General features: G+C 36.3%; 1 protein-coding gene across 5 annotated transcripts in view; it reads left to right on the top strand.

Moving 5' to 3' along the window:
* The window catches only part of LOC124376431 (cilia- and flagella-associated protein 46), a 56,713-nt gene extending 33,226 nt beyond the window's left edge, over positions 1-23,487 (top strand). For 4 of the 5 annotated variants that reach the window (XM_046835526.1, XM_046835550.1, XM_046835518.1 and 1 more), the window contains 19 exons: positions 105-293; positions 2,974-3,084; positions 4,800-4,979; positions 5,200-5,370; positions 5,554-5,651; positions 6,748-6,824; positions 7,423-7,586; positions 8,293-8,399; positions 9,645-9,730; positions 11,598-11,750; positions 14,206-14,285; positions 14,663-14,723; positions 14,934-14,969; positions 17,718-17,817; positions 17,903-18,015; positions 20,395-20,476; positions 22,383-22,519; positions 22,613-22,687; positions 22,823-23,487. In XM_046835526.1, coding sequence (XP_046691482.1) covers positions 105-293; positions 2,974-3,084; positions 4,800-4,979; positions 5,200-5,370; positions 5,554-5,651; positions 6,748-6,824; positions 7,423-7,586; positions 8,293-8,399; positions 9,645-9,730; positions 11,598-11,750; positions 14,206-14,285; positions 14,663-14,723; positions 14,934-14,969; positions 17,718-17,817; positions 17,903-18,015; positions 20,395-20,476; positions 22,383-22,519; positions 22,613-22,687; positions 22,823-22,923 — 2,121 coding nt within the window. In that variant the 3' untranslated portion in view covers positions 22,924-23,487. The remainder of the gene's footprint in view (positions 1-104; positions 294-2,973; positions 3,085-4,799; positions 4,980-5,199; positions 5,371-5,553; positions 5,652-6,747; positions 6,825-7,422; positions 7,587-8,292; positions 8,400-9,644; positions 9,731-11,597; positions 11,751-14,205; positions 14,286-14,662; positions 14,724-14,933; positions 14,970-17,717; positions 17,818-17,902; positions 18,016-20,394; positions 20,477-22,382; positions 22,520-22,612; positions 22,688-22,822) is intronic. The other variant, XM_046835534.1, reaches the window with a different exon arrangement.
* The last annotated feature ends 3,290 nt before the right edge of the window (positions 23,488-26,777 follow it).

Consider the following 26,777-nt stretch of genomic DNA (forward strand, 5'->3'; position numbering starts at 1 on the left):
GCGTTTTGATATGGACAAGAAAACGTAACACATTATCTACAGTAGAACAATTATCCCAAGTTTCTGTATGTTGGGGAAATTACCACATTTTGTTCCTTTTGCAGGAATGGCTTACCATGGGTCAGTCTGTTGGTCAGCTGACCTTTACCCAGCTGTCTGTAGTCCAGTCTCTCATTAAGGACTGTGTTGAAACCAGAATGCAGACGCTTGGCATGCTGGGAAAGTGCTTGAGGCTGTTAGCACTACAGAGAGATCCACTATACCCCAATTCTATGTGGGACAAATCATTCATGGTAAACACTCACACCTCTTCATAATCGCATTAGTACAAAAATAATGCAGATATCACAGCAAACATTTTTTTATAGATACAAATTATATGCCAGTTCCACAAAAAATGCTAAAATGCTATTAAAACTTAGAAAACTGGGTAAAAATTAAAACTAGGGGTGAAACGATTCCTCGAATACAAAAAATCACGGAGCATGGTGTTTACCCTACCAGACAATTATTACTGATGCACCACCCACTAAACTCTGGAGTAGAGACCTGCAAGGGATGAATTTTTTAAATATATATTATAAATGACAAAAATATATATTATTTTCTCCAGCTTCCGCCCGCAGGTAGAGACCTGTGCAGGACGGATTTTGCAGTACTGCTCACTCCTGCAAAAATGTTATTGTCTTCCATCTACAGAGACAGCAGGGAAAGGAGAAGTGTAGGTTGTTTACTTTAAATGCTGGTACTATGACGGGTAAAGGGAGAGAGGTAGCTGGTATGATAGAGAGGAGAAAGGTAAATATGTTGTGTGTTTAGGAGACCAAGTGGAAAGGGAGTAAGGACAGGAACATTGGAGGTGGGTTTAAACTGTTCTACCATTGTGTTTATGGAAAGAGAAATGGAGTAGGGGTGATTCTAAAGGAGAGTACAGTAAGATTGTAGTGGAGGTGAAGAGAGTTTCTGGCAGGGTTATGAACATGGAGCCAGAGGTTAAAGGGGTGATGATAAATTTAATTAGTGCTTATGCTCCACAAGTGGGTTGTAAGATGAAGGAGAAGGAAAAATTCTGGAGTGAATTAGATGAAGTGGTAGATGGTGTACCTAGTAATGAAAGATTGGTGATTGGGGCAGACTTCAATGGGCATGTAAGTGAAGGGAACAGAGGTGATGAGGAGGTGATGGGTAGGTATGGCCTTAAGGAGAGGAATGTGGAAGGGCAGATGGTGGTAGATTTTGCTAAAAGTATGGAAATGGCAGTGGTGAACACTTATTTTAAGAAGAGGGAGGAGGATAGGGTGACGTATAAAAGTTGAGGAAGGTGCACACAGGTGGACTATGTTCTATGTAGGAGATGCAACCTGAAGGAGATTGGAGACTGTAAGGTGTTGGCAGGGGACAGTGTAGCTAGACAGCATCGGAGGATGGTCTGTAGGATTTTGGAGGTGAAGAAGAAGAAGAGGAGAGTGAGGACCAAAAGAAGAATAAGATGGTGGAAGACTGTAGTGTAAGATTCAAGGAAGAGGTCAGACTGGGGCTCGTGATGGTGAAGAGGTGCTTTGTGAGAGAGTGAGAGAGAAGGTTGGATTGTGTGGAGATGGTGAAGCAGGAAGTGGATAAGATTAGTAAGGAGGAAGTGAGAGCAGGGATTGAAAGGATGAAGAGTGGAAAGTTGGTTGGCCCAGATGACATACCAGTAGAAGCTTGAAGGCGTTTAGGAGAGATGCTAGTGGAGTTTTTAACCAGATTGTTTGACAAGATTTTGGAAGGTGAGAGGATGCCTGAGGAATGGAGAAGGAGTGTGCGGGTAATGTTTTTAAGAATAAGGGAGATGTGCAGAGCTGCAGTAACTACAGCGGAATAAAGTTAATCAGTTACACCATGAAGTTATGAGAAAGAGTAGTGGAAGCCAGGATGAGAGAAGAGGTGACCATCTGTGAGCAACAGTATGGTTTCATGCCGAGGAAAAGCACCACAGACACATTATTTGCTTTAAGAATGTTAATGAAGAAGTATAGAGAAGGTCAGACGGAGATGCATTGTGTGTTTGTGGATTTAGAGAAAGCGTACGACAGGGTGCCAAGAGAGGAGTTGTGGTTTTGTATGAGGAAGTCTGGTGTGTCAGAGAAGTATGTGAGGGTGGTGCAGGACATGTATGAGGACAGTGTGACAGCAGTGAAGTGTGCAGTAGGTACGACAGACTGGTTCAAGGTGGAGGTGGGACTGCATCAAGGATCGGCTCTGAGCCCTTTTCTGTTTGCAGTGGTGATGGACAGGTTGACGGACGAGGTCAGACAGGAGTCTCCATGGACTATGATGTTTGTGGATGATATTGTGATTTGTGGTGAGAGTAGGAGCAGGTTGAGAAGAGCCTGAAGAGGTGGAGGTATGTGCTGGTGAGAAGGGGAATGAAAGTCAGTAGGAGTAAGACAAAGTACATGTGTGAATGGGAGGGAGGGCAGTGGAGTGGTGTGGTATGGTATTTAATAGGAATGAAAAAGAAATTTACCATTATATAACTCTTGATTTCTGCAAAGCAAACTTGGAAAGTGCTAATTTAAGTGTTTCAGGAAGAGGAAGGTCTTCAACCGTCGCTTAGTATTGCTTTTTGATGAGGAAAAAATACTTCTTCTGATCTAATTACTCGATTAATCATTGGAATAATTTGTAGATTACTCGATTACTAAAATAATCGATATCTGCAGCCCTAAAACAGTGAATTTGATGCTTTCATGTGGGCTTTTAACCTCAGTTTTTGGTCTATGACAAATAAGTAAATGCTGAACACAGGCACTCCCAAAACAGGCAGAAACTTTGTTAACAATTAAAAAAATGAGTCAAAAATTAGCAACACAATGGCAATATATCTAAGTGAGTATACAGCTATAACAAATATTTTGGTATATACCTATACAGATACTTTTCCATGTTTACAGCTCATTAACCATTCTCTTCTAACCATTTACATCTCAGGTAAACATAGCAGGGGGAAAGGAAACTGAGTGTAAGGATAAGGATGAAAATGTGGAAAGCAGCAGCCTAGTGGAGGGGAGCATATCACAGAGTGACAACACTATTAAAATGGTATAGTATATAATAGTATTCGCTCAAGATGGTAAACTGTAACTATATATCTGTATCTATGATGGTCAAAATGGGATATTAAAGTAGTTAAACATTTCAAAGAAACTTGCACAATCTGTATGCAGTACCAGAAAAAGCTTCTCAGTCACAAATTTGCAGTAAAATGGATTGATTTCTGTCAGTTGCCTTCATCCCTTGTGCAGGCTATTTGACAGAGGTCGAACTGTTGATTGAGATCGACCAGTAGAATGCAAAGTTAGTTTGGATAAATCATGTGCCATTCAAAAACAACTGTTAGATAGACTATCATCTATCCTCCCTTATATGTACAGTGGAACCTCGATTTGGGAATGTAATTGGGTCCAGATAAGTATACTCAAACCAAATCATACGCATAATGAAGCGAATTTACCCATTAAAAAGAATGTAAATTCGGATAATGCGTTCCAGAAAATATTCATATAAAATTTAAAATACATTAAAATATACAGTAATACAGTATAATAATACATTTATAGGTGATTTTTATTGCATTACTGTATATTGTTACAATAATTATTTTAAATTAAAAGAACAAACAACGTTTACCTTGGAGGAGTGTGAGGGAGATGAGGCGGAGTGGAGGATGGGGTTACTGCTGGGAAGGAGAGAAATCCCCTTTCATTATAATGTAGGGAAGCCTTTTACTATCTTCACTTAGTCAACTTTTTTTTTTTATCACTTTCAGTTTTTGACATACTTGAATCTCTTTTATTTTCAACTTTTACTTAAAACCGTATACTTAATATATATACATTTCTTGTCTTGTGCATTTTAAAAGTCGCTCGCAAGCTGAAAAAGTGTGAGCACTGCTGGTCTGGAGTGTGTTATTGTGCTTATATCACATTTATTTGTCTATGGGTACTTTACCAAGATCCCAGAATGTGTAAAGGTATCTCTTCTGAAGACCTTTTACAAGTTGATCAGCTAAGCAAAGCACCGTGACAGTCGCACTACCTTGTTCTTTTCATAAATGTTAAATAAATGTCTCCTACAAACAGTTCCACATCAATTATGATAGGCTTTACTTTTCTATTAGTTATGGTGTATGAGCTTAATTAATATAGAACTTTAATTAATATGTCATTTATATTACAACCAGAACTACTTTAATATCAGAGCATTCAACCACACTGTGGTAAATGTTCTGTTATGTGTATAGCAGAGCTAGCTGGGCATGGTGCAAATTAATAAAAGAATAAATTCAATCTTTTTTTTTTTTTCGTAATCTAAATGATTATGGGACATATCAGGGCATAACAATCTTGTGCCTAATTGCACAGGAAAAAAAAAAACAAACACTTATGGAAGCATCATGACTGCCCTTAGCATGGAGAAATTTTTGTTGAGCAAAAAAATTCAAGTCATTGCTGCATGATACATATTCACAATTTACATAATCTTACCTATTATTTTCCTAAAATTCAGTGATAGTTTACTGCATTGAACCACATTTGTACTAAACATGAAATATTGGTCGGAGTTCAAATGTGCCATAAAGGATTTTGGTTTACAGTGTACACATTTTTATGTATAAAATATATATATCCGGTTATGATAATAGATCTGACACTTTTAGTGGTTAATGTTAAAATATAATCACGTAATTGCACACATAAACTTACTTTTTAAAAGGCTGAAAACTCTTACAAGTAATTACATGTGCTGACTTACAGAACAACAAAAGGGCAGTGCAGCAGATGTTGGTGCAGGCCAGTGATACATTAACTGAGGCTTTGAGTCTTGGGCTACAGCAAAGCCTGCCTGAGCTGCTCTCATATGTCTGCGAGGAGATGCTTGAGTCACACAGCCAGAACGACACAGCTGCCTTAGGCCAATACCTTGCATTGCTACAGGTAACAATATTTTCTACATTTAATTGCTTGGATAGTTAATGTTTTGCAAAACAGCCACTTAGTATTATTTTTAATTCCTGTTTATTTTCGGGCTTATATTTTATAAATTGGTTTGGGAATTGGAGTACATGAGGGGTTATCCTGTATGTTTATTAACATTTGTACTTGTTTTTGTGTTTTTTTCTTGTTAATGACTGTCCTGTCTCTCCACTAATCTCAGAGCTGTGTGTGCTGTACTGAGATGTCCAGAGTGTTAGATGCTGCCTGTTGGGACAGCAGTCAATCTCAGGTGGCTGCTCTTCTGGGTCTACAGAAAAGCCTGAAGTTCTCACAACACAGCCACAGCAGACTGCTTTCAGCCACTGACCACTCACTTAAAACACTTTCCAAGGTTTTTCTCTTTTAACTCTCAGACAAAAAAATAAATACATTCTTTTAGGACACACCTTTACGGTTGAAGCTGAGGCAGAACACACTGAAGGGACTGAATTGCAATGTGGACAGTGCAAATCGTGCCAGTCACTTTTATCTAATTAGGGCTGCTTACACTGTTTCTATGTTTTGACCATTTTAGGCCTACCAGCACGTGAATATAAACCCTAAGCACCTGAGCTTACTAGGAGAACTGCCATCCAATCTCAAAATCCTGCTGTTGCAGCATTCTAAAGATGGGTAAGGTCAAACCGTGTTGTAATCATATTCTGCTATGCAAACAAGCAGAGAAGTAATTTTATCAATTTGATTAGACCTGCTTAATTGGAAGGGTTATTTATTACATTTGTTGAAGGTGATTTATGAAATTATCATTGTATGTACTATATTATTGAATGTACTCACAACTACTTATGACCATGTGTGAGCAGCAGCCCATAGTGGTAAAACAGTGTAATTGCTATTTGATTATCAGGAGCTTTCATCACATTTGTTGTCCATATGGGCGGAATAATTGACATTAACTGCTGACAGCGGGCTCAAAACAAGGTGCTGAGAAAAAAAAATCTAAATCATATATTTTTAAAGGAACTCCCAATTTTGGAGATGCTTTGAGGGGAGTTGGTAGCTCTGGGTTACTGATTGGAAGTTTGGTGGTTCAAGCCTTGTTATTGCCAAGTTTTGGGGGCCTGAAACAAGGTAACCATCTGTTCTGTATTATGGTCAGCTTTGGCCCTAGCTTTCTTACATTGCTGGAATTTGTGAAGAAATGATTTCCCAGTGCTGTAATGTACACGTGACAAGTATAAAGCACCCTTTAGAAAGTTTAATAAAGAAAAAATAAGTGCATCCTCGTATCACTGGCCAAACTCCAGTCTTTTTTGTACTTTGGAGTTTTTATAAGAAACAGATTTTAAAGAGATAATGTAAAAACCCAAATTAGTTGAATTCGTAGTTGAAAGTGACTGCTAGTCTTAATTACATGCCCATGTATTCATTTTGCACATCTAGTATGGAGATAGCCTTTTCGACTTTTATTTTTTATTTTTTTTATTTATGCCTTGATAAAGGAGACCACAGGTTTGCCGTGCCAGGCTTTTGCAGCGCATTGTTCTGTAATTTCACAATTTAACCGCTAGAGGGTGGTCTTTATGCTGCTTTGTGATGCATAGGTTGCTGAAATGTTTGGACAGTTTACACATGCACATCTCTACAAAGTTACCTAGAAGACATAATTGTGCTTTACAAATTCTGATGCTTTTACAGTTATAAGAAGTAATAATATACAAATAATAATACAAATTAGTGCATACCTGATTTTTTCTTCTTTTTACAGTTCAGTGCTCTATGGGGCTTTTTATGAAAAGGCACAATCCACTGAGAGTCATAAATTTAAAAGTATGCAGATTGCAGGTAAAGTCTTCTGTCTTCCTCTCTGGGTTTCTTCCATCACCTCTTCTAACATGTACTGTACATACACTATATTACCGAAGGTATTAGGTCACCTGAACTTCCTGCCATATGTGGTTCTTTTCCAAACTGTTACCACAAAGCTGGAGGCACTCAATTGTACAGGACATCTTTAGGTGCACAATAATAAAAATTTACATTCACTTGAAGTAAAAAACCCAAACCTGTTCTAGTGGAACAGGGAATTACAGTATAAGAGCAAATTGGGACTAAATGTGGAATGCTCAAAAATCACATACCAGACTTATGACCTGGTGATCCAATACTTTTGGAAATATACTGTATGTTTATATCAGCATCTGTAAGGTTATTGTGTATGAATATATTTTTCTTATACTTTGTAAAAAAGAAAAAAAAGGCTGTGCAGCAGTGTTGCTAAGTCAAAGTTTAAGGTTTTCTTGAGAAAATAGATTTAGAGCTCAATATCCAGGGTGAGAAGAGTGTCTTGAGCCGATCTCAATGTTTTGAACTAAGAAAAGACTCAGTGGGCCTCATTATATTTAGCATGTCACCTAAAGGAAAGGTTTTTGTCCTGCTGCAGGTGGATTAGTGTGCTCCAAAGTGACCAAGGCTCAGGTGCAGCCTACAGGCTTGCTCCAGCTTCGGCATCAAACCCAAGCCTTCCGACAGCTTGCTGCACAAACCATAATCAAAGAGTCTTGCCGACTAAGGAATGCTGTGCAGACCAAGGATTGCATACAGCTGGTACATATACATCCCCTCTTCCCCCACCACCACCTCATACACAGAGAAGCACAAACATTGCTTTCCTCCTCAGTGGAGTAGCTTACTCTAAGCTAAGTAATATATAATTATCTTTTTTCAAGTAGAATTAAAGCTATTTTGTGGCATTTGTGTAAGAAATAATCTCAAAGAAACACATGGCAAGACATCCGGTTATAGAAAAGCACTGAAATGAGAGCATGATGTGATGCAGGTCAGAATTAAGGTAAAAAAAAAAAAAATACACCCCAATATTCATTACATTACAATAAATTCATGTCCTTAAGTGTTTAATTAGACTTATACTAAATTGATTCGCCAGTGATTACAGAAGATTTATGGCACAAAAAGTACAGCTTTGCCATGTTACTGAGTTCTCTACTTCCATGATTTTCTCTACAACTGTAAGAGCTGCTGGTCTAGAAAATGAATCAACCCGTTCAGACCAGTGAGATATAAGAAGAAAACAACTCTGTTGTATAAATATACTTTTCTCAAAAATTCAACATATAACACAAGGCTTGCTTCAGCAAAAAAAAAATGCGCCACTATTTATACTGCTGTAATCATTGTTGTGAGTCTAATCATCAGATGTTATTTCTACCATAACCATTATCTTTCTGTTCACTTTCTGTATTTCACTCCCCATTCTTATTTCTCCCCTTTATACAAATTTATTTCTCTGCAGAAAAAGAACACTGACCAAGAGTTAAGGGAGCATTTTCAAGGTGTAGTTAAAGGAATGGAGGATTATCTGCATCCTCTCCTTTCTCAGTTTGACTTCTCATGTTTCAGGTATGTGCTCTCACAAAGACTCAAAAAGCAGATTTTTCCTGTGGTTACTGTACCTTTTATTAAATATATTTAAAAATGGTAATTAAAAAAATAGTGTGCCTTCAATGGGAATAATAAGAGCCAAGGAATCATGGCTCAAACATACATGGAAAAAGAAATTCTCCCTCTATTTTACAAGTTACTATTTTACTCACTTTCTAGTGCAACTGTATGTACACCAACCAGGCATAACTTTATGGCCACTGATCAGGCTTGACTTTATGACCACCTGCCTAATATTGTGTTGGTCCACCTTTGCTGCTAAAACACTCCTGACCTGTCGAGAATTAAAAGCATTAACTTCTTCAGCAATTTGAGCTGCAGGAGCTCGTCTGTTGGATTACACCACACGGGCCAGCCTTTGCTCACCACGTGCATCAGTGAGCCTTGACCATTCATGACCCTGTCGCCGGTTCACCACTGTTCCTTCCTTGGACCAATTTATGAAAGATACTGACCACTGCAGACTGGGAACAGCCCACAAGAGCTGCTGTTTTGAAGATGCTCTGACTCAGTCATCTAGCCATCACAATTTTGCCCTTATCAAACTCCAAAATCCTTATGCTTGCCCATTTTTCCTGCTTTTAACACATCACCTTTAAGGACAAAATGTTTACTTGTTGCCTAATATATTACACCCACTAACATGTGCCATGATGAAGTGATAATCAGTGCTATTTACTTCACCTATTATAATGTTCTGCCTGATCAGTGTACAGTATATACAGCTGTAAATCCGTGTTTCCCAAACTTTATGTTTAGAGCCAGATGCTGGAAAAACCTGGATAGGGCAACTGTATAATACCAGTCCTAGACCCCCACTACTATGCACAATTTAGTTTTACTTACTGCATAAGTAAGCTACTATGTTTTGTAGCAGTAGGCACAACTTCAGTTATGACTTTGGCAATGAGTACTTGGAACTAGAATGGGGAGCATGGATTTGCTCTTTTTTGTTCTTTTGAACTCATTTAAATTTAAAGCAACTGTTGACCGAGGTGTCTTCTGTATCTATAGCCAACTTGTTGAATGTGTTTGTGAGCATAAGCAGTTTCCAGTGAGATCTGCTTGACCTGAGCGAATCCTCACATTCCCTAAAGCTGTTCTTCCTCTCTCCCTTCAAAAACCCCTTTTCATGTCATTTTTTTTCTGCATGTGTGTTCTTCTTTTTTTGTTATTGCATACTTTCTTATCTCTCTCTCTCAGCAGGTGCCCTCGATCGACAGTCACTGATGAGGCAACCCAGCCCAAAGATAAAGAAGAGCGAGAGGCTACAGATAATGCTTTGCCTGGTAATCACTGCTCTACCTCCAACAGAATAACAGCTTGCATATGCTTACAGAAAGCACATCCAATTGGCACAGTCTAACCACAGCCTATCAAACGAGAAATAGAGTATAGATACCGTATTTTCCAGACTATAAGCCGCTCCTTTTTTACCACGTTTTGAACCCCGTGGCTTAAACAATGAAGCGGCTAATATATGGATTTTTCCTGGGTTTTTCCCGGTTTCACAAGATTCAAGCCAAAAAACTGAGCCCCATAACATAAGACCAATACAAAATGCAGAACGGGTTCAGGTGAACCAATAAAACTCTTTATATTAAATCAGATGCGCTCCCACTGAATCGGGCTGCACCACATCATAAATATGGATGAGGTTCCTCTGACGTTTGACCTGCCGCTCACTCGGACTGTCAACAGGAAATGTGAATCATTCATCACGTTGAATACAACCGGGCATGAAAAAACGCACTTCACCTGTGTTCTGAGCTGCACGGCATCGGGAAAAAAGCTTCACCGATGGTGATTTTAAAAACGCACGACGATGCCAAAAGATAAACAGTGAACAGTGAACAATGACTTTCTTGGTAGGCTACTGTTTAGATACAAGCCGTTGTAAAGCGTTGTATCTGTGTGAAGGCGGAGCTCGCTAATCCAGTTGCAACAGAAATCATATAAGCACAGACAGGTTTCCAAAACTCGTGCTTTTTTATTTTTCTTGGCAACAGTGTTACGGGTTAGTCAAAGAAACTTAGAAATGAGCATCAGAAAATAATAAGGACATATTCCTCGGTCTTGCACACATACAGTAATACCGGAAAAATGCCGCTCTGCTCTTAAAGGAGCCACAACATATTCTTATATTCATATACTTTCGTTAAAGCCTGTGTAAAGTTCATTAGTTTCAGTGTGGACACCTGCGGCTTAAAGACAGGTCCGGCTTATTTATGTTCAAAATAAAAATCTTTGTAAAATTCAGTGGGTGCGACTTATATTTGGGTGCGCTTAATAGTCCGGAAATTACGGTAGATAGATTTAAAGTTGATACATTGTACACATCAAGTAATTCCACCGTGGTTTGTCCAAGGACAGAGCAATCAATGATGTTTTGTGTAGGCATTAACTGTTTCTCTCTTCACACTAAATTTTTTAAGTATCAGGTTATTCTAATGTGCTAAGCATTTTAATCTTCATTTGTGTAATGACAAGGGCATTTCAATCTGGTGTACTAAACTACAGTAGGTGAAGATTATGCTTCAGAGAAAGGTGACATTTTAAATTTGACTTTTAATCAGACTTAAATGTGAACTGTTATTAACCATATCTCAGGAAGGACAAATTATGTACATTAAATACCGATTCAGACCTTTATTTGCTCATATTTTTAAATCTATAATTTCAGGAAATAATGTAAAAATTAAAGACATTATTGAAGGAGGCTTAACTATTCATTTACACTTACTCCCTTTATAATAGAGATATAAACAAAACATTTTTAATTCTCTTCTGCAAGCAGGAAAATTGTTTGAAATATATGATTACTTAGAACAACAGCAACAACATGATATAATAAATTAAGGCCTGACACGTCACATTACCACTTTTGACTAGCACCACATCCTCAGTGACATCTGTTCTTAAGGGTTTAAGAGGAAGAATAAATTTAAACTTCTATCCAGTTGACTACTTGAAATACCCGTTTTTATTGTTGACTCTTTTTCAACAATTCATGTTGTCAATTCACTACTGAAAGCAGAGATGGAAAGTGCAATAAATAATCTATGAAACCACATGAAAAGTCTTTACTTTCTCAAAAAGACACATGCGTACTCACCCATGGGACTTTTTCTGTGCATATATATGCATTACCTGCAGAGCATGGCGAGTGTGTGGTGGTGTTAGCAGACACCATGTTGCTGGAGTTGCCGTTAGAAGCTCTCAGGGTTCTGCGCGGAAGTGGAATCAGCTCCATCTCACGGGATTTCTCCTTACAGGTCTTTCACTCACGTCTCCACAGAGATGAGCAAGGTAAGACAGCATCTGTATGTTGATATCCAAAAGCACTACATTACAATGATGTTGGTATTCTGTCTACCTGAACCTCCAAACCTGCAAGACATGCACTTTGAGATTCCCTTGCATTTTAAAATAATTCTGCAGTGTTAGGGGGACAGGTTCTCTTCCACATTAGATCTAATGATCATCTAATAATTGATGTGTGCAGTGCAAAGACTATAATATCAATAACAATAATATCATATTGTGGTTTTATGTAGAACAGTGGGGTTTTGTGAATGAACGAACGAATGAACAGGTATTTTTTTGTGATCTGTGTGTTTCACACTGTAAACACCTGATATAACACTACAGCCTTATGCTTTATATTCTATGCAAGGAAAAAAAAGAATGCCTTCTGTAAACATATTCGAGACATTTCTAGTGCAATATCAAATCCAAATTTTATCTAGACTGTATAACCAACATTTTGGGTGCAACACAATTTGCTGATAACTGATAACATGCACACACTTGTTATATAGTAGTTAGACTTTGTGTGGCATACTGCATTGTTATTGTGTGTATTGTATATTATTTGTTTCCAAGACCAAATTCATATGTTTTTTATTGGATTGTATAGACTTTTGTATAGAGTTTGATCACTTTTTGTTGCAGATATAAGTGCTAAACAATAAAACATAATAATAAATAGTTAAAAAAATTATAAAACCATTTGATGAAATATTACTACGCTGCAGCTCATTAAATGGCATTAACAGATGTTTGAAATATTAACTGAGCAACCTAAAATAAATTTGTAAATTTTTTGAGGCTTGGTACAGATACTACAAATCTTTGGAACTCACCTAAAGAGGAAAATAATTGTTCCTCTAAAAATCATTTCACATGTTATATTTTGATGATGATTCTGCTATAATTTTATAGGTGTACATGTGGAAAAAAACTGAAAAGGCATTTTGAAGTTTGTATCGATTAGCATGAACTCATCCTTCTAATGATAAATGTGGACCCAAATCATGCTAGCAAACTGCCTCCCACAGTACAACAGAGCCACTCGAATTTCCTTTTAATTGATTGCCAATGTGTATATATTGATTTAATAATAAAATTGGAAGAATATATGTAAAAATGCATAAAATAGATATTTTTTCCCCAATACTTTTAGTTGTAGAAATGTTATATAATTTGTCATCAGTTTCTTAGTGCTACTGGGTTTGCAACCTTATTGCCATTTGGCAGCAAAGAAAAAAGAAAGAATAAAAATGTGGTAATTCAGGAAAGTCTTAATCCATCCTGAGGTATTTCTCATTTTGAAGCTTATTAATCTGTTTCTGTCTCCACCTCATTTAAAATCCCTGAACATGAATTCTATGCAAATAGGAATTCTCTAATAGAAACTACTCTGGATTTACATGCTTATAATCTCTATTAAAATTCATAAAATTCCCTTCTGTACATGTAGGACAGGGGAAATGTTATACATGTTATGCAATTATTTAAATCCTGTTTTCTTTTAATTGCTAAAGAACAGCATTCGTTCAAATTACGAGTATATTCGGACAAGTTTCTTTAAATGGAAGTTAAGTATATAAATAGGAGTGAAGAGATTTTAGATAGAAATGGAAAGTAATTTCTTATAAAGACAAGCACCACATAGATTAGAAGAATCAGTTCATCATGTTATGTAAATAGTCAGCAGGTTCTAAGTTTAAGTGGTTTTTAAAAAAAAAAAAAAAAAAAAAAAAACATGATTTTGAAGCTTGACCATCTCTTCACTTCTCCAACTCAATCAAAATCCTTTAACACAAATTCTATGCTAATAGGAATTCTCTAATAGAAACTACTTCGGATTTAAAGTAATAATTTGAGTAAATTATTTGCTTAATAGATTGAACACATATTTTTCATCCATTTAACCTGTTGCCACTGGTTTTGGGTTAGCAGAGTGGGAAACTTCATTTGCAAAACACAGCAACGCCTTTCACCCTACAACAATGAGGCTGTTACTGCATTCATTTGTCAGATTTTTTTCCACCTTCGAGACAGAATACAAGTGAGGTTCAAGGGGCTTGTTCCATATTTCTGAGTTGAAATGTGGATCTAGGGAGTGAAATGAAATGTATGAATGCATCTTACTTGCTTTAAACAGACATTACTATTATTTTGTTATTGCAATTATTATATTTCGCCATTCGCCATTTGAACATTTTTGCCAACAAAAAAAGGATGTTTTTGTGTCCATTTGTCCAAAAATTACATAAAGATTATTTTGGCATTATGCATACAGAGCAGCAAAAGATCATGACACCTTTACTCTGGCACTGATGTTGAAAAGGCTTTTGGTGTGTAAGAAATAGCGATAGTTTATTGTTGATATAGGTTTTAGATGATGCTAGCACTGTCATTTAAAGTTCACAGTCAGGTGACCATATCCTGTTTTAAGACTGTGTCCTGTTGATTACAGTTGAAAGTGACAGCAAAACGGAGAGAAAAAGTGCAAAGACAGCTAAAGGAAAAGGAGATCAAAGCAAAGCCATCAAAGTGGTGAGTCAGCTAAATTAATCTTCGGCACCCTAAAGGTATAATATTACTTTATGTGTCCTCAAAGCAGTCAGATATTTAACTGACCCTTGCTTTGCTTTTAACTCAGTTTCTGTCAATCAGCTGCCTAATGATGGAGTATGGTTATGTGCCGAGACATTTTTCTCTTCTGTCAGTATAGCCTGATGGCTTTACTTTGTCTTTCTTTCTCTTTGACTGGTTCAGCTTCTTTCAGATGGCCTTTTAATTTTTTACACTTTTTTTTAATTATTATTATTCTTCTTAAAATGTTGTTTCCACCAAATGCAGGTACATCTTTAACTAATCTTCTAAATTTGTCATGTGCACAAGTGATTATTGTCCTCTTTTTCTATATGAAGGCACCAGTGAGCCGAGTCTTACCTGCAGACACTCTTTCAGTAGATTCACGCAAGTTCAAATGTATCCTCTTTTTTTATTAAATACAGCAGTTTTCATGTTAGGTACAGCTGATGAGCTGGCACCCCATCTTAACACTTCTTTAAGCCTATAATTTCTATGTATTCTATAATATTCTACAGTAAAAATATATATTGCTGAAACAGACAGGCAAGCCAGACATTTTAGCCAGAATTGTTTCTGTTCTTGCATTTCTTTAACACTTGTCCACAGATTTTGTTGATCCACACAGTGATGGGGTAGATAACAGTAAGTATATTCTAATGATTTGTTTATTTATTGAAAAAAACAACATCTTAGTTTCTATTTACAGCATGCATATATATATATATATATATATATATATATATATATATATATATATATATATATATATATATATATATATATATATATATATATTGAGTGTTTGATGGGAGATACTATGAAAGAGGAGCACCTAATGTGTGACTGAGCATGAAGCCATTCCAGTTTCTGTGTAGGTTTAAGTTTTTCTTTAGGTTGTATTTTTTTTTACAATCAATTTGCTATCAATCCATATTTATATTTCAGTACATTTCTTTTTTAAATTTTAGAGTAAATTGTGCAACTCCTGTTAAATTAGCTCATGATATTACCAATATTACCTAAGAACAGAATACCAACTATAAACACATATCCCCTAATCCGCCTGTTTTCCTCTTTCTATTGACATCAATAAGATGAAAACAATTTGCTTAAGAAACCAATCCTTGTCCATGATTGCTTTCTTTTAGACTTTCCTGTGCTGGAAAATATGCCAAATGCCACAGTGAATTAATATACAGTAATTCTGTTATTTCTTTGCAGGAAACAAATATAAAATGTATATGTATTTATAATACAAATTTATTTGTAATATTAAATATTTGGTAAGTTCTGCCCAATGAGATTCAGGTATAAAGCAATTGGGGGAAAGTTAGGGGATGACGAGCAAATATATATATATATATATATATACCGTATTTTTCGGACTATAAGCCGCTACTTTTTTCCTACACTTTGAACCCTGCTGCTTAAACAACGAAGCGGCAAATTTATAATTTTTTTTACTGGGTTTTTCCCGGTTTCACTAACTTCAAGCCAAAAAAACTGAGCCCCATAACATTAGACCAATGAAACTTCCGAACGGAAACGAAAAAACGCACCTCACCTGTGTTCTGAGCTGCACGGCATCGGGAGAAAAAACGTTTTTTTTTTAAACGCACAACGATACCAAAAGATAAACTCCCGAGAGAAATAGTTGTGAAAGGAAGGAGGAAGATAGTGAACAATGACTTTCTTGGTAGGCTACTGTTTAGATACAAGCCGTTGTAGCGCGTTGAGTCTGGGTGAAGGGAGAGCTCACTAACTCCAGTTGCAACAGAAATCATATAAGCACAGACAAACTCATGCTTTTTTATTTTTCTTGGCAACAGCGTAACGGGTTAGTCAAAGAAACTTAGAAATCAGCATCAGAAAATAATAAGGACATATTCCTCGTTTTGAACACACGCTGTAATACCGGTAGAATGCAGTGGCATGCTATTCCCAAAATACCACTATGCTCCTAAAGGAAGCGCAACATATTTCACCCGTTACACCGTGTGTAACGTGTCTTTCGTTAAAGCCGGTGTAAAGTTCATTAGTGTAGACACCTGCGGCTTATAGACAGGTGCGGCATATTTATGTTAAAAATAAAAATATTTGTAAAATTCAGTGGGTGCGGCTTATATATGGGTGCGCTTTATAGTCAGGAAATTATGGTGTGTGTGTATATATATATATATATATATATATATATATATATATATATATATATATATATATATATATTACGGCCTGTGCCCTAATGGTGAATGGTCATTTACCATTACTGTATAATTGTTTTAAAACATTCAAATTCAATAGCACAGTGATTTAGACGTGTCCAATATATACAGGTAATGTTGCTGTATATCAGAGATTCTGAATTGTTTTGCAGTAACTCTGAAATAAATCTTACGGATACCTCAAGCCTGATGGTCAGTCATAATAGGCACTGGGCTGTAGTAAAATTCTATTATATGATGCTTCTGTAAAACCACATCTCACAGCCCACTAGCTGGACAGATTATAAAAATCCTGAGGGACATTTTATTCCTTTAGTCCTTGCCTGAACATATGACTCAGAACATGGAAAATGGATTGCTTTCAGCAGTAAAATCGAAAGTTTTGCTATAACACTATGAATCTTTCTAGCACTTCCCTGACTCTATCCAGCAGACTCTATAGCTTTACAAAACATAACAATTCTCATGTAGCCTGACTGTTTTAGATGTGTGACCTCTTCTTGCCCTAGATTGAAAATATCATACATTATTTTTATACTACAACTGCTTTTGTATGGAAGCCTGCAGTAGTGCAGTGGCTTTACTGCTGAAAGCTAGCTGAACTCTCACTGTGTTTTATTATTTATGATGTACAAAGCGAACTGACTGGAGTGTGTCAGTTACACATTATCCCCCACCCCAACCTTCAACTTTCAAAATTTCCCCACTGTGGGACGAATGAAGGTATATATATTATCTTATATTTTATTTTCTGACATCTGTATGTATTTAGGCTCATTGCATTTCTTCCTGATTTTTCACTGATTAGGTCCATGATAATATTAGAAATGTGAACTATAAGATATCAAGTAGTATAGTATAAGCAAGTAGTAACAGCTGAGCTTTTCAATGAAAATAAATAAAAATAAAAAGCATCACAGATCCCACTTTTAAAAACCCTGCTTTCAAGGTTTAAAAGATTAGATGAGTCCTTTTAATTTCTTGTTTTCACACTACTTTTGGGTATTATATAATTGTTTGCTACTTTCAAAAGCACAAAATAGAAATACATTTGATTAATTAAGAAAAAGTCAGTATAAGTGGCAGAATATCAAGTTGAAATCAATTTAATACTGTCGATAGTATGTTGTGCATTTATATTAAATACTATATTCCACTCTACTACAAGGGAGTAGTCCAGCAGAGACCATGAGAAAGATTCTAGACATGTACTCACAACAGTTCACAGCTCAATGGGAAGGAGTCGTGGGAAGTAAGCAGCCCTGCAGGTAAGAACTGACCTCTGTGCTCTTCATTTAGCTCACCATACCCTTCTGAAACAACATGTGTGTTTATAACTAAAACATCTCCAAGGTCTCAAGATTTGGAGCATCTGCTGACAAATTGCAGTTGTTTTATCTACTGCGGTGAAGATCGCTTTCTCAACCACATCTCTCCTGACAGATTTGCCAACCTCAATCTCAGTGGTATGCCCTCGAATACATCCTATCTCACTTTTCACCTTAAAACAAAAATCAAGCTACTTATTTTACATTTTTTTTTTTTATTTTAAACCTTATTCAATAGGTATATAGGGAGTTAAGCAGACATGTCTGTAAATTAGAGCTGGCCCATGCCTATATATACATCCTTATCTCTCTATGATACCAATATTATTTTCTATAGTGGTGGAGAAGAATAGAGAGAGCACTGAAGTACAGATTTCTAGAGGTACTTGTGGCACAAGTAAGACGACAGCAAGACTCTTAGAAATCATCATTTGTACACATTGTATATCACTGTATATCTGACTAATATACAGTATGTGCAGAAACACTGCTAAGATTTATTTGATTGTGTTATGTACAGTACAGACCAAAAGTTTGGACACACCTGCTCATTCAAAGAGTTTTCTTTATTTTCATGACTATGAAAATAAATGAGTCACACTGAAAGCATCAAAACTATGAATTAACACGTGGAATTATATACATAACAAAAAAGTGAACTGAAAATATGTCATATTGTAGGTTCTTCAAAGTAGGCATCAAGAGAATGCCAAGAGTGTGCAAAGCAGTAATCTAAGCAAAAGGTGGCTACTTTGAAGAACCTACAATATGACATATTTTCAGTTGTTTCACACTTTTTTGTCATGTATATAATTCCACATGTGTTGAATGAGAAGGTGTGTCCAAACTTTTGGTCTGTACTGTATATTACTTAATCTTATCATACTAAGTATAGTCATTTATACTGAATACATAATAGCAATGATCTGAAGCTATATTAAAACTCAGAAGTAACCTATGCATGTTTGGATGCTCCGCATTTGAAACCGTGACCTATAGCTGTGTTTTAAAGGAAAAAATAATTGAAAACCCAAGAAATATTGTGTTGTTCTCTCTGTAATAAATGTACCCTAGACTGCCCGATATGTCAAGTCAAGGTCATTTCTGTAGCGCTTTTCACAACAGACATTGTCGACATTGACATTATTTTAGCTTACTGTGAATATCAATGTCCACATCGACCTTTTAATGTAAATTGTTTTCATTTGAGCTGGCGATAAAACCGCAGGTAAAAATACAAATTAGAACTTAAAACTTTATGAACACTTAGAACTGCTAGACTAAGCAATATGAGATATTATAACACTAATTATGCAGTATATTTTCATTCTTATAACTGAGTAAGTTAAGATCACAACAAAAAAAAAAGTTGTGATGTGTGATTAAACTCTAAAACAACCAAGAGTTTAGATAACCATGTTATTGTCTTATTAGGTTCTGTTTCTTTGGAGAAGAATGCGCGTTTGCTGAAATAAACACAAACGCGCCGTCTGAGAACACTGTGAACCAGTGGGTGATGAATGATTATACAACAAGAACTTTTATAGAATCAAAAGTGAAATTTTCTGATGGAAATTCAATAGAGGACCAGACTTACATAAGTGTAAATGAAGGAATAGGCACTCAGAATATTTTGATTTTTCATATTATATTACAGGCAGTTAAAATACCATCTTTTAAAGCATTGCATTTTCATATAATGCTATTTACACGTGCCTAAGCTTTTGAGGACTATAGCATTAGGATTAAATATCAGAACAACAAAAACACATTTGACCATTCATTGTGGGAAAAGTAGAGCAGAAGACATCTCCTGCATAATACACCAGAGTATAATTTTAATTTTTAATGCAGATAATGGCACCATTGAGTTATCTAACCTAACTTGTAATGATGTCATTATGTAACAAATGATGCAATTATGTTACATAACTAACATGATGATGTCATTATCTGCATCAGATCTTACAATGACATGGAATATTATGGAGTAGAAGTCTCCTAAAGTAACACACGAGAGACCGTGTAGATGTACAAAAATCATCCATGCTAGAGTGGGGCCATGCTGTTGCCACTTGAAGTGCATTAGTGTCATATAAGTGCACAGTCTGGAATGTTATGCCTAATATACAATGTATAATTTAATTATAAATGACGTCTTGCTAATGTTGTTTAGGTTGAGTTATTCCTGTGGAATTTAACCAGCATCTTCTTTTCTCTTTCTCTCTCTTTCTGTCTCTCCTTTTTTTAAAAGAAATGCAACTTTGTCATTTTACTGAGAAAACAGAGTCCCATGATGGGAAACTTTGCAAAGTGTTGTCACTAAAGGGCTTAAATAAGAGTCTCTTTCCATAAATATTCAATAAACATACATTTTTAAAGTTTTTGGTTTTTTTTGTTAAATAACATAATCCCAGTAACAGTAACTTATTTTTCACAAAAGCCAGAACTACCAAGTGGTTATATGTTACTTATAGTGAAATAATAGGCTTCTTTCATTTCTGTCTTCATTTTCAGAATGCGAGTTGGCTGTAATCTTTGACCCAGTTCATAACAGTCAAAGTATGTGGCTTCAGTCTCACTGGGATATTCAGAAGTGGTAAGAGGACACACATGATGCCATCTGATTAATACTTCAGAACATCACTGTTGCAATGACCTCGTTGTCTCATGTTAGCTGAAATCCCTTTGGGTGCAATGTATAATTTGTCACCACCTGGGAAAACCCTTCACCTGGTGACATTTAAAAGTACAGATTTTCAATATATGGATACCTTCATCCTTAGTATATCCCTGTTTAGGGTCACAGTGGTTTGATTTGAGCTATTAGTTTGGTTTTATTGTATATTGACAACTTGTTGTTATTAATATAATAACATGTAGTTATCAATATAAAATTTAACTTTTACAGTATTGTTCAAAATAATAGCAGTACAATGTGACTAACCAGAATAATCCAGGTGCTACGTGGCAAACAAGTTACCAGTAGGTGCAGTAGATTCTCAGAAAACAAACAAGACCCAGCATTCATGATATGCTTGCTCGTAAGGCTGTGCAATTGGGCAATTAGTTGAAAGGGGTGTGTTAAAAAAATAGCAGTGTGGCATTCAATCACTGAGGTCATCAATTTTGTGAAAAAACAGGTGTGAATCAGGTGGCCCCTATTTAAGTATGAAGCCAGCACTTGTTGAACATGCATTTGAAAGCCTGAGGAAAATGGGTCGTTCAAGACATTGTTCAGAAGAACAGCGTACTTTGATTAAAAAGTTGATTGGAGAGGGGAAAACCTATAAAGAGGTGCAAAAAACTGTAGGCTGTTCAGCTAAAATGATCTCCAATGCCTTAAAATGGAGAGCAAAACCAGAGAGACGTGGAAGAAAACGGAAGACAACCATCAAAATGGATCAAGAATAACCAGAATGGCAAAGGCTCAGCCAATGATCAGCTCCAGGATGATCAAAGACAGTCTGGAGTTACCTGTAAGTACTGTGACAGTTAGAAGACGTCTGTGTGAAGCTAATCTATTTTCAAGAATCCCCATAAAGTCCCTCTGTTAAAAAAAAGGCATGTGCAGAATAGGTTACAATTTGCCAAAGAACACATCAACTGGCCTAAAGAGAAATGGAGGAACATTTTGTGGACTGATGAGAGTAAAATTGTTCTTTTTGGGTCCAAGGGCCACAGACAGTTTGTGAGACAACCCCCAAACTCTGAATTCAAGCCATAGTACACAGTGAAGACAGTGAAGCATGGTGGTGCAAGCATGATGATATGGGCATGTTTCTCCTACTATGGTGTTGGGCCTATTTATCGCATACCAGGGAGTCAACCAACTCCATGCCACACAGATGTGAAGCAGTTTTAAAAAACTGTGGTCATACAACTAAATATTAGTTAAGTGTTCCACAGGATTGCTAAATCCTAGACACAAAAATGTTTGTACAAAATAGTTTTGAGTTTGTACAGTCAACGGCATACACTGCTATTTTTTTGAACACACCCCTTTCAACTAATTGCCCAATTGCACAGCCTTAAGAGCGTGCATATCATGAATGCTGGGTCTTGTTTGTTTTCTACTGCACCAACTTGTAACTTGTTTGCCACGTAGCAAATATACTAAAAACCTGGATTATTCTGGTTAGTCACATTGTACTGCTATTATTTTGAACAATACTGTATATTGATAACTACATGAGCATAATAGACCGATGCACCGATAGTGATGTAGCCGGAGGAACCGTTTAAGCTGAAATTCACCCACTGCTCATGTTGATTGTTCTGCTTTTTCAACATCTTCCACATCTTTTAAAGTTCTTGCATACTTACAGATTATTCCATGGCCTCTTCGGTTTTTAAATCTATATATTTAGTTTTAAAGGTAATAAGTAAAATGTTAATAAATATGTTTGTATATGTTATTTGCCAGATCTCCTGTCTCACACATCAGAAGATATGACCTTTCTTTTCTTTCTTTCCTTCTTTCTTTCCTTCTTTGTGTGCTGTAGTAAGGCCCACCTTGCTCTGGAGTCACCTGTAGAGTGTGCGTATCTGCTTACCCTCAGTGGAGTTCACTCAATAATGCTCAACCAGTGGTCCAACATCACCAGGGCTAATGCACACAACATGGAAACTATCATGGAACGTATGTCACTAGTGCACACTGACATCTCACTGCCAAAAACACATAATCTCTAAATTTATACCTGGCATCAACACGTGTGTATCTGTGGTGTAGATCTTCTGCAAACAGGACTGACATCTGGTCAAGCTGTCCATACTCTGCGTAAGAAAGCATCTTTGGCCCAGAAAGGTTAGGAGAATGTTTGTTTTTGCAAGTAGATGGTCATGTTGAGTTTCACATGTGTTCCATGTGTAACTAGCATATTTTATTAGCCATTCATTATTGCTATTAATTCTTTAATTTGTGTATCTCTGTTTCGCTCAGAGCCTGATTATGCACTGGAGGCGGACGATGAACCAGGATGGATTTCACCCTCTGCTATGAACTTCATCATTTATGGATTGCCTAATTTAATTGTTACCTAAAAGCATAAAATATACTTATGCCTAGAAACATATACTACTACAAAGAATAGTTAAAAAGATAGATGTAGATTGTTTAGCTATTACTATGTTTAATGTAATCTACATTCCGCTGTTTGTTTTTTGAAACCTAATTAAAGTGCCTTTACAGTAGTCTTTGGCCCAGAGCTCCACACATTGGGGAAGAAAAAGGTTTTTTTTCAAGGTTATGTCCTGTTCAATGGGTTTTAGAAAATGTAGGATTTTAAGTAAGTTTAAATACAGACTTACTTTTTTTGAGAGAGAGCAGTTTCTTGCTGTTGTCTGGAATCATGTGGGTTCTAATGTTACCCATCAATTAGTCATTGTGTAATCTTTAATTAGATAAAAAAATTAATTTTACCTGCTCACACAATAATGATCAATAACATGAATTCAAAGAAATAACTTTAAAGAACACCTTTTATGGAAGGGCCCAGTTAGAGCCCAGATCAGAATCTTATTAAAAAGGAGATTTATTCCTTGTAACTTTATAGTTCTGGAGCATTGTGCAAAGAGGAATAAAATTGGCAAATCATAAAATGCAAAGTTTGTTATAATGTGTTTTAATATGTGTGTAAACTTATAAAAACAGTTTTTTCTCCATTATACATTTCTGTTTGAATGTTGAGTTTTGTGGGTTTTTCTATACAATTGTTGAAGTGTTGAATTTTTAAATATGTGGGGTGTGTGTGTGTGGGGGGGGGATTGTTTGTACACTGTCTGAGCATACCATTAAAACACTATGACTGGTGAAGTAAATAACACTGATTATCTCTTCATCATGGCACCTGTTAGTGGGTGGGATATATTAGGCAACAAAAACATTTTGTCCTCAAAGTTGATGTGTTAGAAGCAGGAAAAATGGGCAAGCATAATGGATTTTGGAGTTTGACAAGGGCAAAGGAAGGAACAGTGGTGAACCGGTGACAGTTTCATGTGTGGCCAAGGCTTATTGATGCATGTGGTGAGTGAAGGCTGGTCCGATCCAACAGACAAGCTCCTGTAGCTCAAGTTGTGGAAGACAGGTCAGGAGTGTTTTGTCAGCAAAAGGGGACCAACACAATATTAGGCAGGTGGTCATTATGCCATGCCTGATTGGTGACTATGAAGTTTCAGGTTTTTTTTTTTTCATGTACAGATGTCAGTGACATTTTGTACAATAACATTTTCAAGTGAGGCTAGGATAAGAAGCTAAGGCTGTTTATTCCTGGTCTGTGTTTTCAAATATTTGAGATCTTTATTTTGGATGTATGGATCCATGTCTCAACCGGTGTCGCTTTTGACATAAAATTTGAGTTTAAGAGCCACTTCTTGCAAAGAGAAGAGAGCAAGCACAGAGCAATAGTCTGTATAGCACTTTATCAACAGTGATTAAGAGCTGCTAGATCGACACATCTGCTTATATGCAGTGTAAGTGTTTTATGTAAATACATCTTTCCATGTGTTCTAATTATAAAATCCTGGTTTTAGGGTTGTTATTAATGCAAATTCAGAGGAATGTGTTTATCAGAATATACAGTGCAACAAGATTATCCATAATCCCCTAATCCGTTGTTTTTCTGTAAATTCACTCACTTTTTAATCAAAGGGTTCTTAATTAGGACACATTTCCTGCACTAAATCCTCCGGCTTTTGGACGGGTGGATAATATTCCCTCTTTAATAGGGCATCAAACTCTGGCTTGTGGTATTTATTAGTATCTGAAGAAAATGGTTTATGCTTTAAGCAGAGCCAGTTTGAATTATGAAATTGTTTAATTTTTTTCAGGTTGTTGCTGAAAGTGCAGTCACAAAAAGCAGAAGAAACAAGAAGGAGACACTCTACAGTAAAGAAGGTAACCTTTACTGCACAGAAACAATTCTATGCTTATTATTCACCTTCCCTGACTTTTCCCACTGCACTGATCTGAAGCTTTGCAGTGCTTTTGGATCCCTTTGGAATATTGGCCCCTAACCACCCTAAAATTGTTCTCTTACCTGGTTAATAATTGTATAAACATACATTTCTGTATGTTAATGTCTAAGGTATTAGATAATTAGACTTCTAGCTGAGTCTTAAGAACATATTGTCTGAGTCTGTACTGCTTCAGAATAGAAGAGCTACTGGCTCTACAGAAGATATTCCATCAGATGATCAAGGAAAAGAATACCCAAAAAAGAAAGGCACACAAGACAATTAGGGTTAGCCACCTCTATTAGCCATCTCACCTGTTTGAATTATTTTGTGTGAAACATCAACTTCCTGAACAAAGCAGGAACAGTAAAGCACTAAAAGCTCTTTAGAAGCTTTTGCCCTCACCCTTAATCAAAAAGACCTCCATCTCAAGTGTACTTGATGAGAAAACTATTTCATACAATGCAATTGGTTCTGGGTCAGTTGGTGAAGCACAAGTGAGTACAGGTGATAAATTAAACTGTACCATATGTCAAAAGTGCACCATGGACAGATTTTATACCTGAGCATTGTAGATAGTGAGATAGTACCACTTACCTTTCGAAGTCTGCAATTAAAGTGTGTAGTTATCTGGGTTTTTTTTTTTTTTTTAGATGTGATCAGGTTCAACATCTCAACTCTACAAGAATCGGGTGTCTGTGTGGATAATCCATTGAACACAGTATCTAGCAATAAGTTACACCCATCTTCTCCTATCCTTTAAAATGCCTTAGTAAAGCTGGTTGTGAGAGGCAAATAAAATGTAGCAGCCTGCCAATTTATATCTATTTAGAAATTACCAAGATAATGAGATTAAAATACAACCCCAATTCCAAAAAGGTTGGGAAACCAGGAAAACTGTAAATTAAAAACCAAATGCTGTAATTTGCAAATCTCATAAATTCATTTTATTTTCAATAGAACAGAGAGAATATATTAAATGTTTAAACTTAGCATCCCCTTTTCTTTTAACAACAGTCATATACATCTGGTAACTGAGACCTGTTTGCTTGCATTTTTGAAAAGGAATGTTATCCCATTTATGTCTGCTACAGGATTCTATGTGCTCAACAGTCCTTGGTCCTTTTTTGTCGTTGTATTTTTGTTTCATAATGCACCAAATGTTTTTATTTGGTGAAAGGTCTTAACTGCAGGCAGGCCATTAAACCATGCTGTTGTAATATATGCAGTATGCACTTTATTATTGTCTTGCTGAAACATGCAAGGCCTTCCCTGAAAAAGTCGACATCTAGATGGTAACGTTACCCTAAAACATGTATATACCCATTAGCAATGATTCATAGGCACCAATGCACCGCTATACCGTCAGAGATGTAGGCTTTTCAACTGAGTGCTGATAACAAGCTGGATGGTCCCCCTTTTCTTTAGTCTGGAGGACACGGCTTTCATGGTTTCCAAAAATAATTTTTATAGTTCGATTTGTCCGGCCACAGAACAGTTTTCCACTTTGCCTCAGTCCATTTTAAATAAGCTTTGGCCCTAGTGGCATATGGCAAATATTGCTTTTTTTTTCATGGTAGAGTTTTAATTTACATTTGTGGATAGAACAGCAAACTGTGTTCAAAGACAAGGATTTCTGGAGGTATTTCTGAGCTCATGCAGTGATTTCAATTACAGAACCATGGCTGTTCTTAGTGCAGTGCTGCCTGAGGGCCTGAAGATCACAAGTGATTTTCACTCTTGTTCCTTGCATAAAGATTTCTTTAGATTTTTTAAAATATTTGATAATTATTATTTTGTTATATACAGTAGATGGTAGGATATTTTCAAAATTTTATGTTGAGGAACATTATTCTGAAACTGTTGCACAATTTTTGGACACAAATTTTCACAAATTGGTGAACCTCTGCCTATCTTTACTTCTGAGAGATTCTCTCTAAGAT

The sequence above is a fragment of the Silurus meridionalis genome, chromosome 2 (assembly GCF_014805685.1).
Source record: "Silurus meridionalis isolate SWU-2019-XX chromosome 2, ASM1480568v1, whole genome shotgun sequence".
In the NCBI taxonomy this organism is placed as follows: domain Eukaryota; kingdom Metazoa; phylum Chordata; class Actinopteri; order Siluriformes; family Siluridae; genus Silurus; species Silurus meridionalis.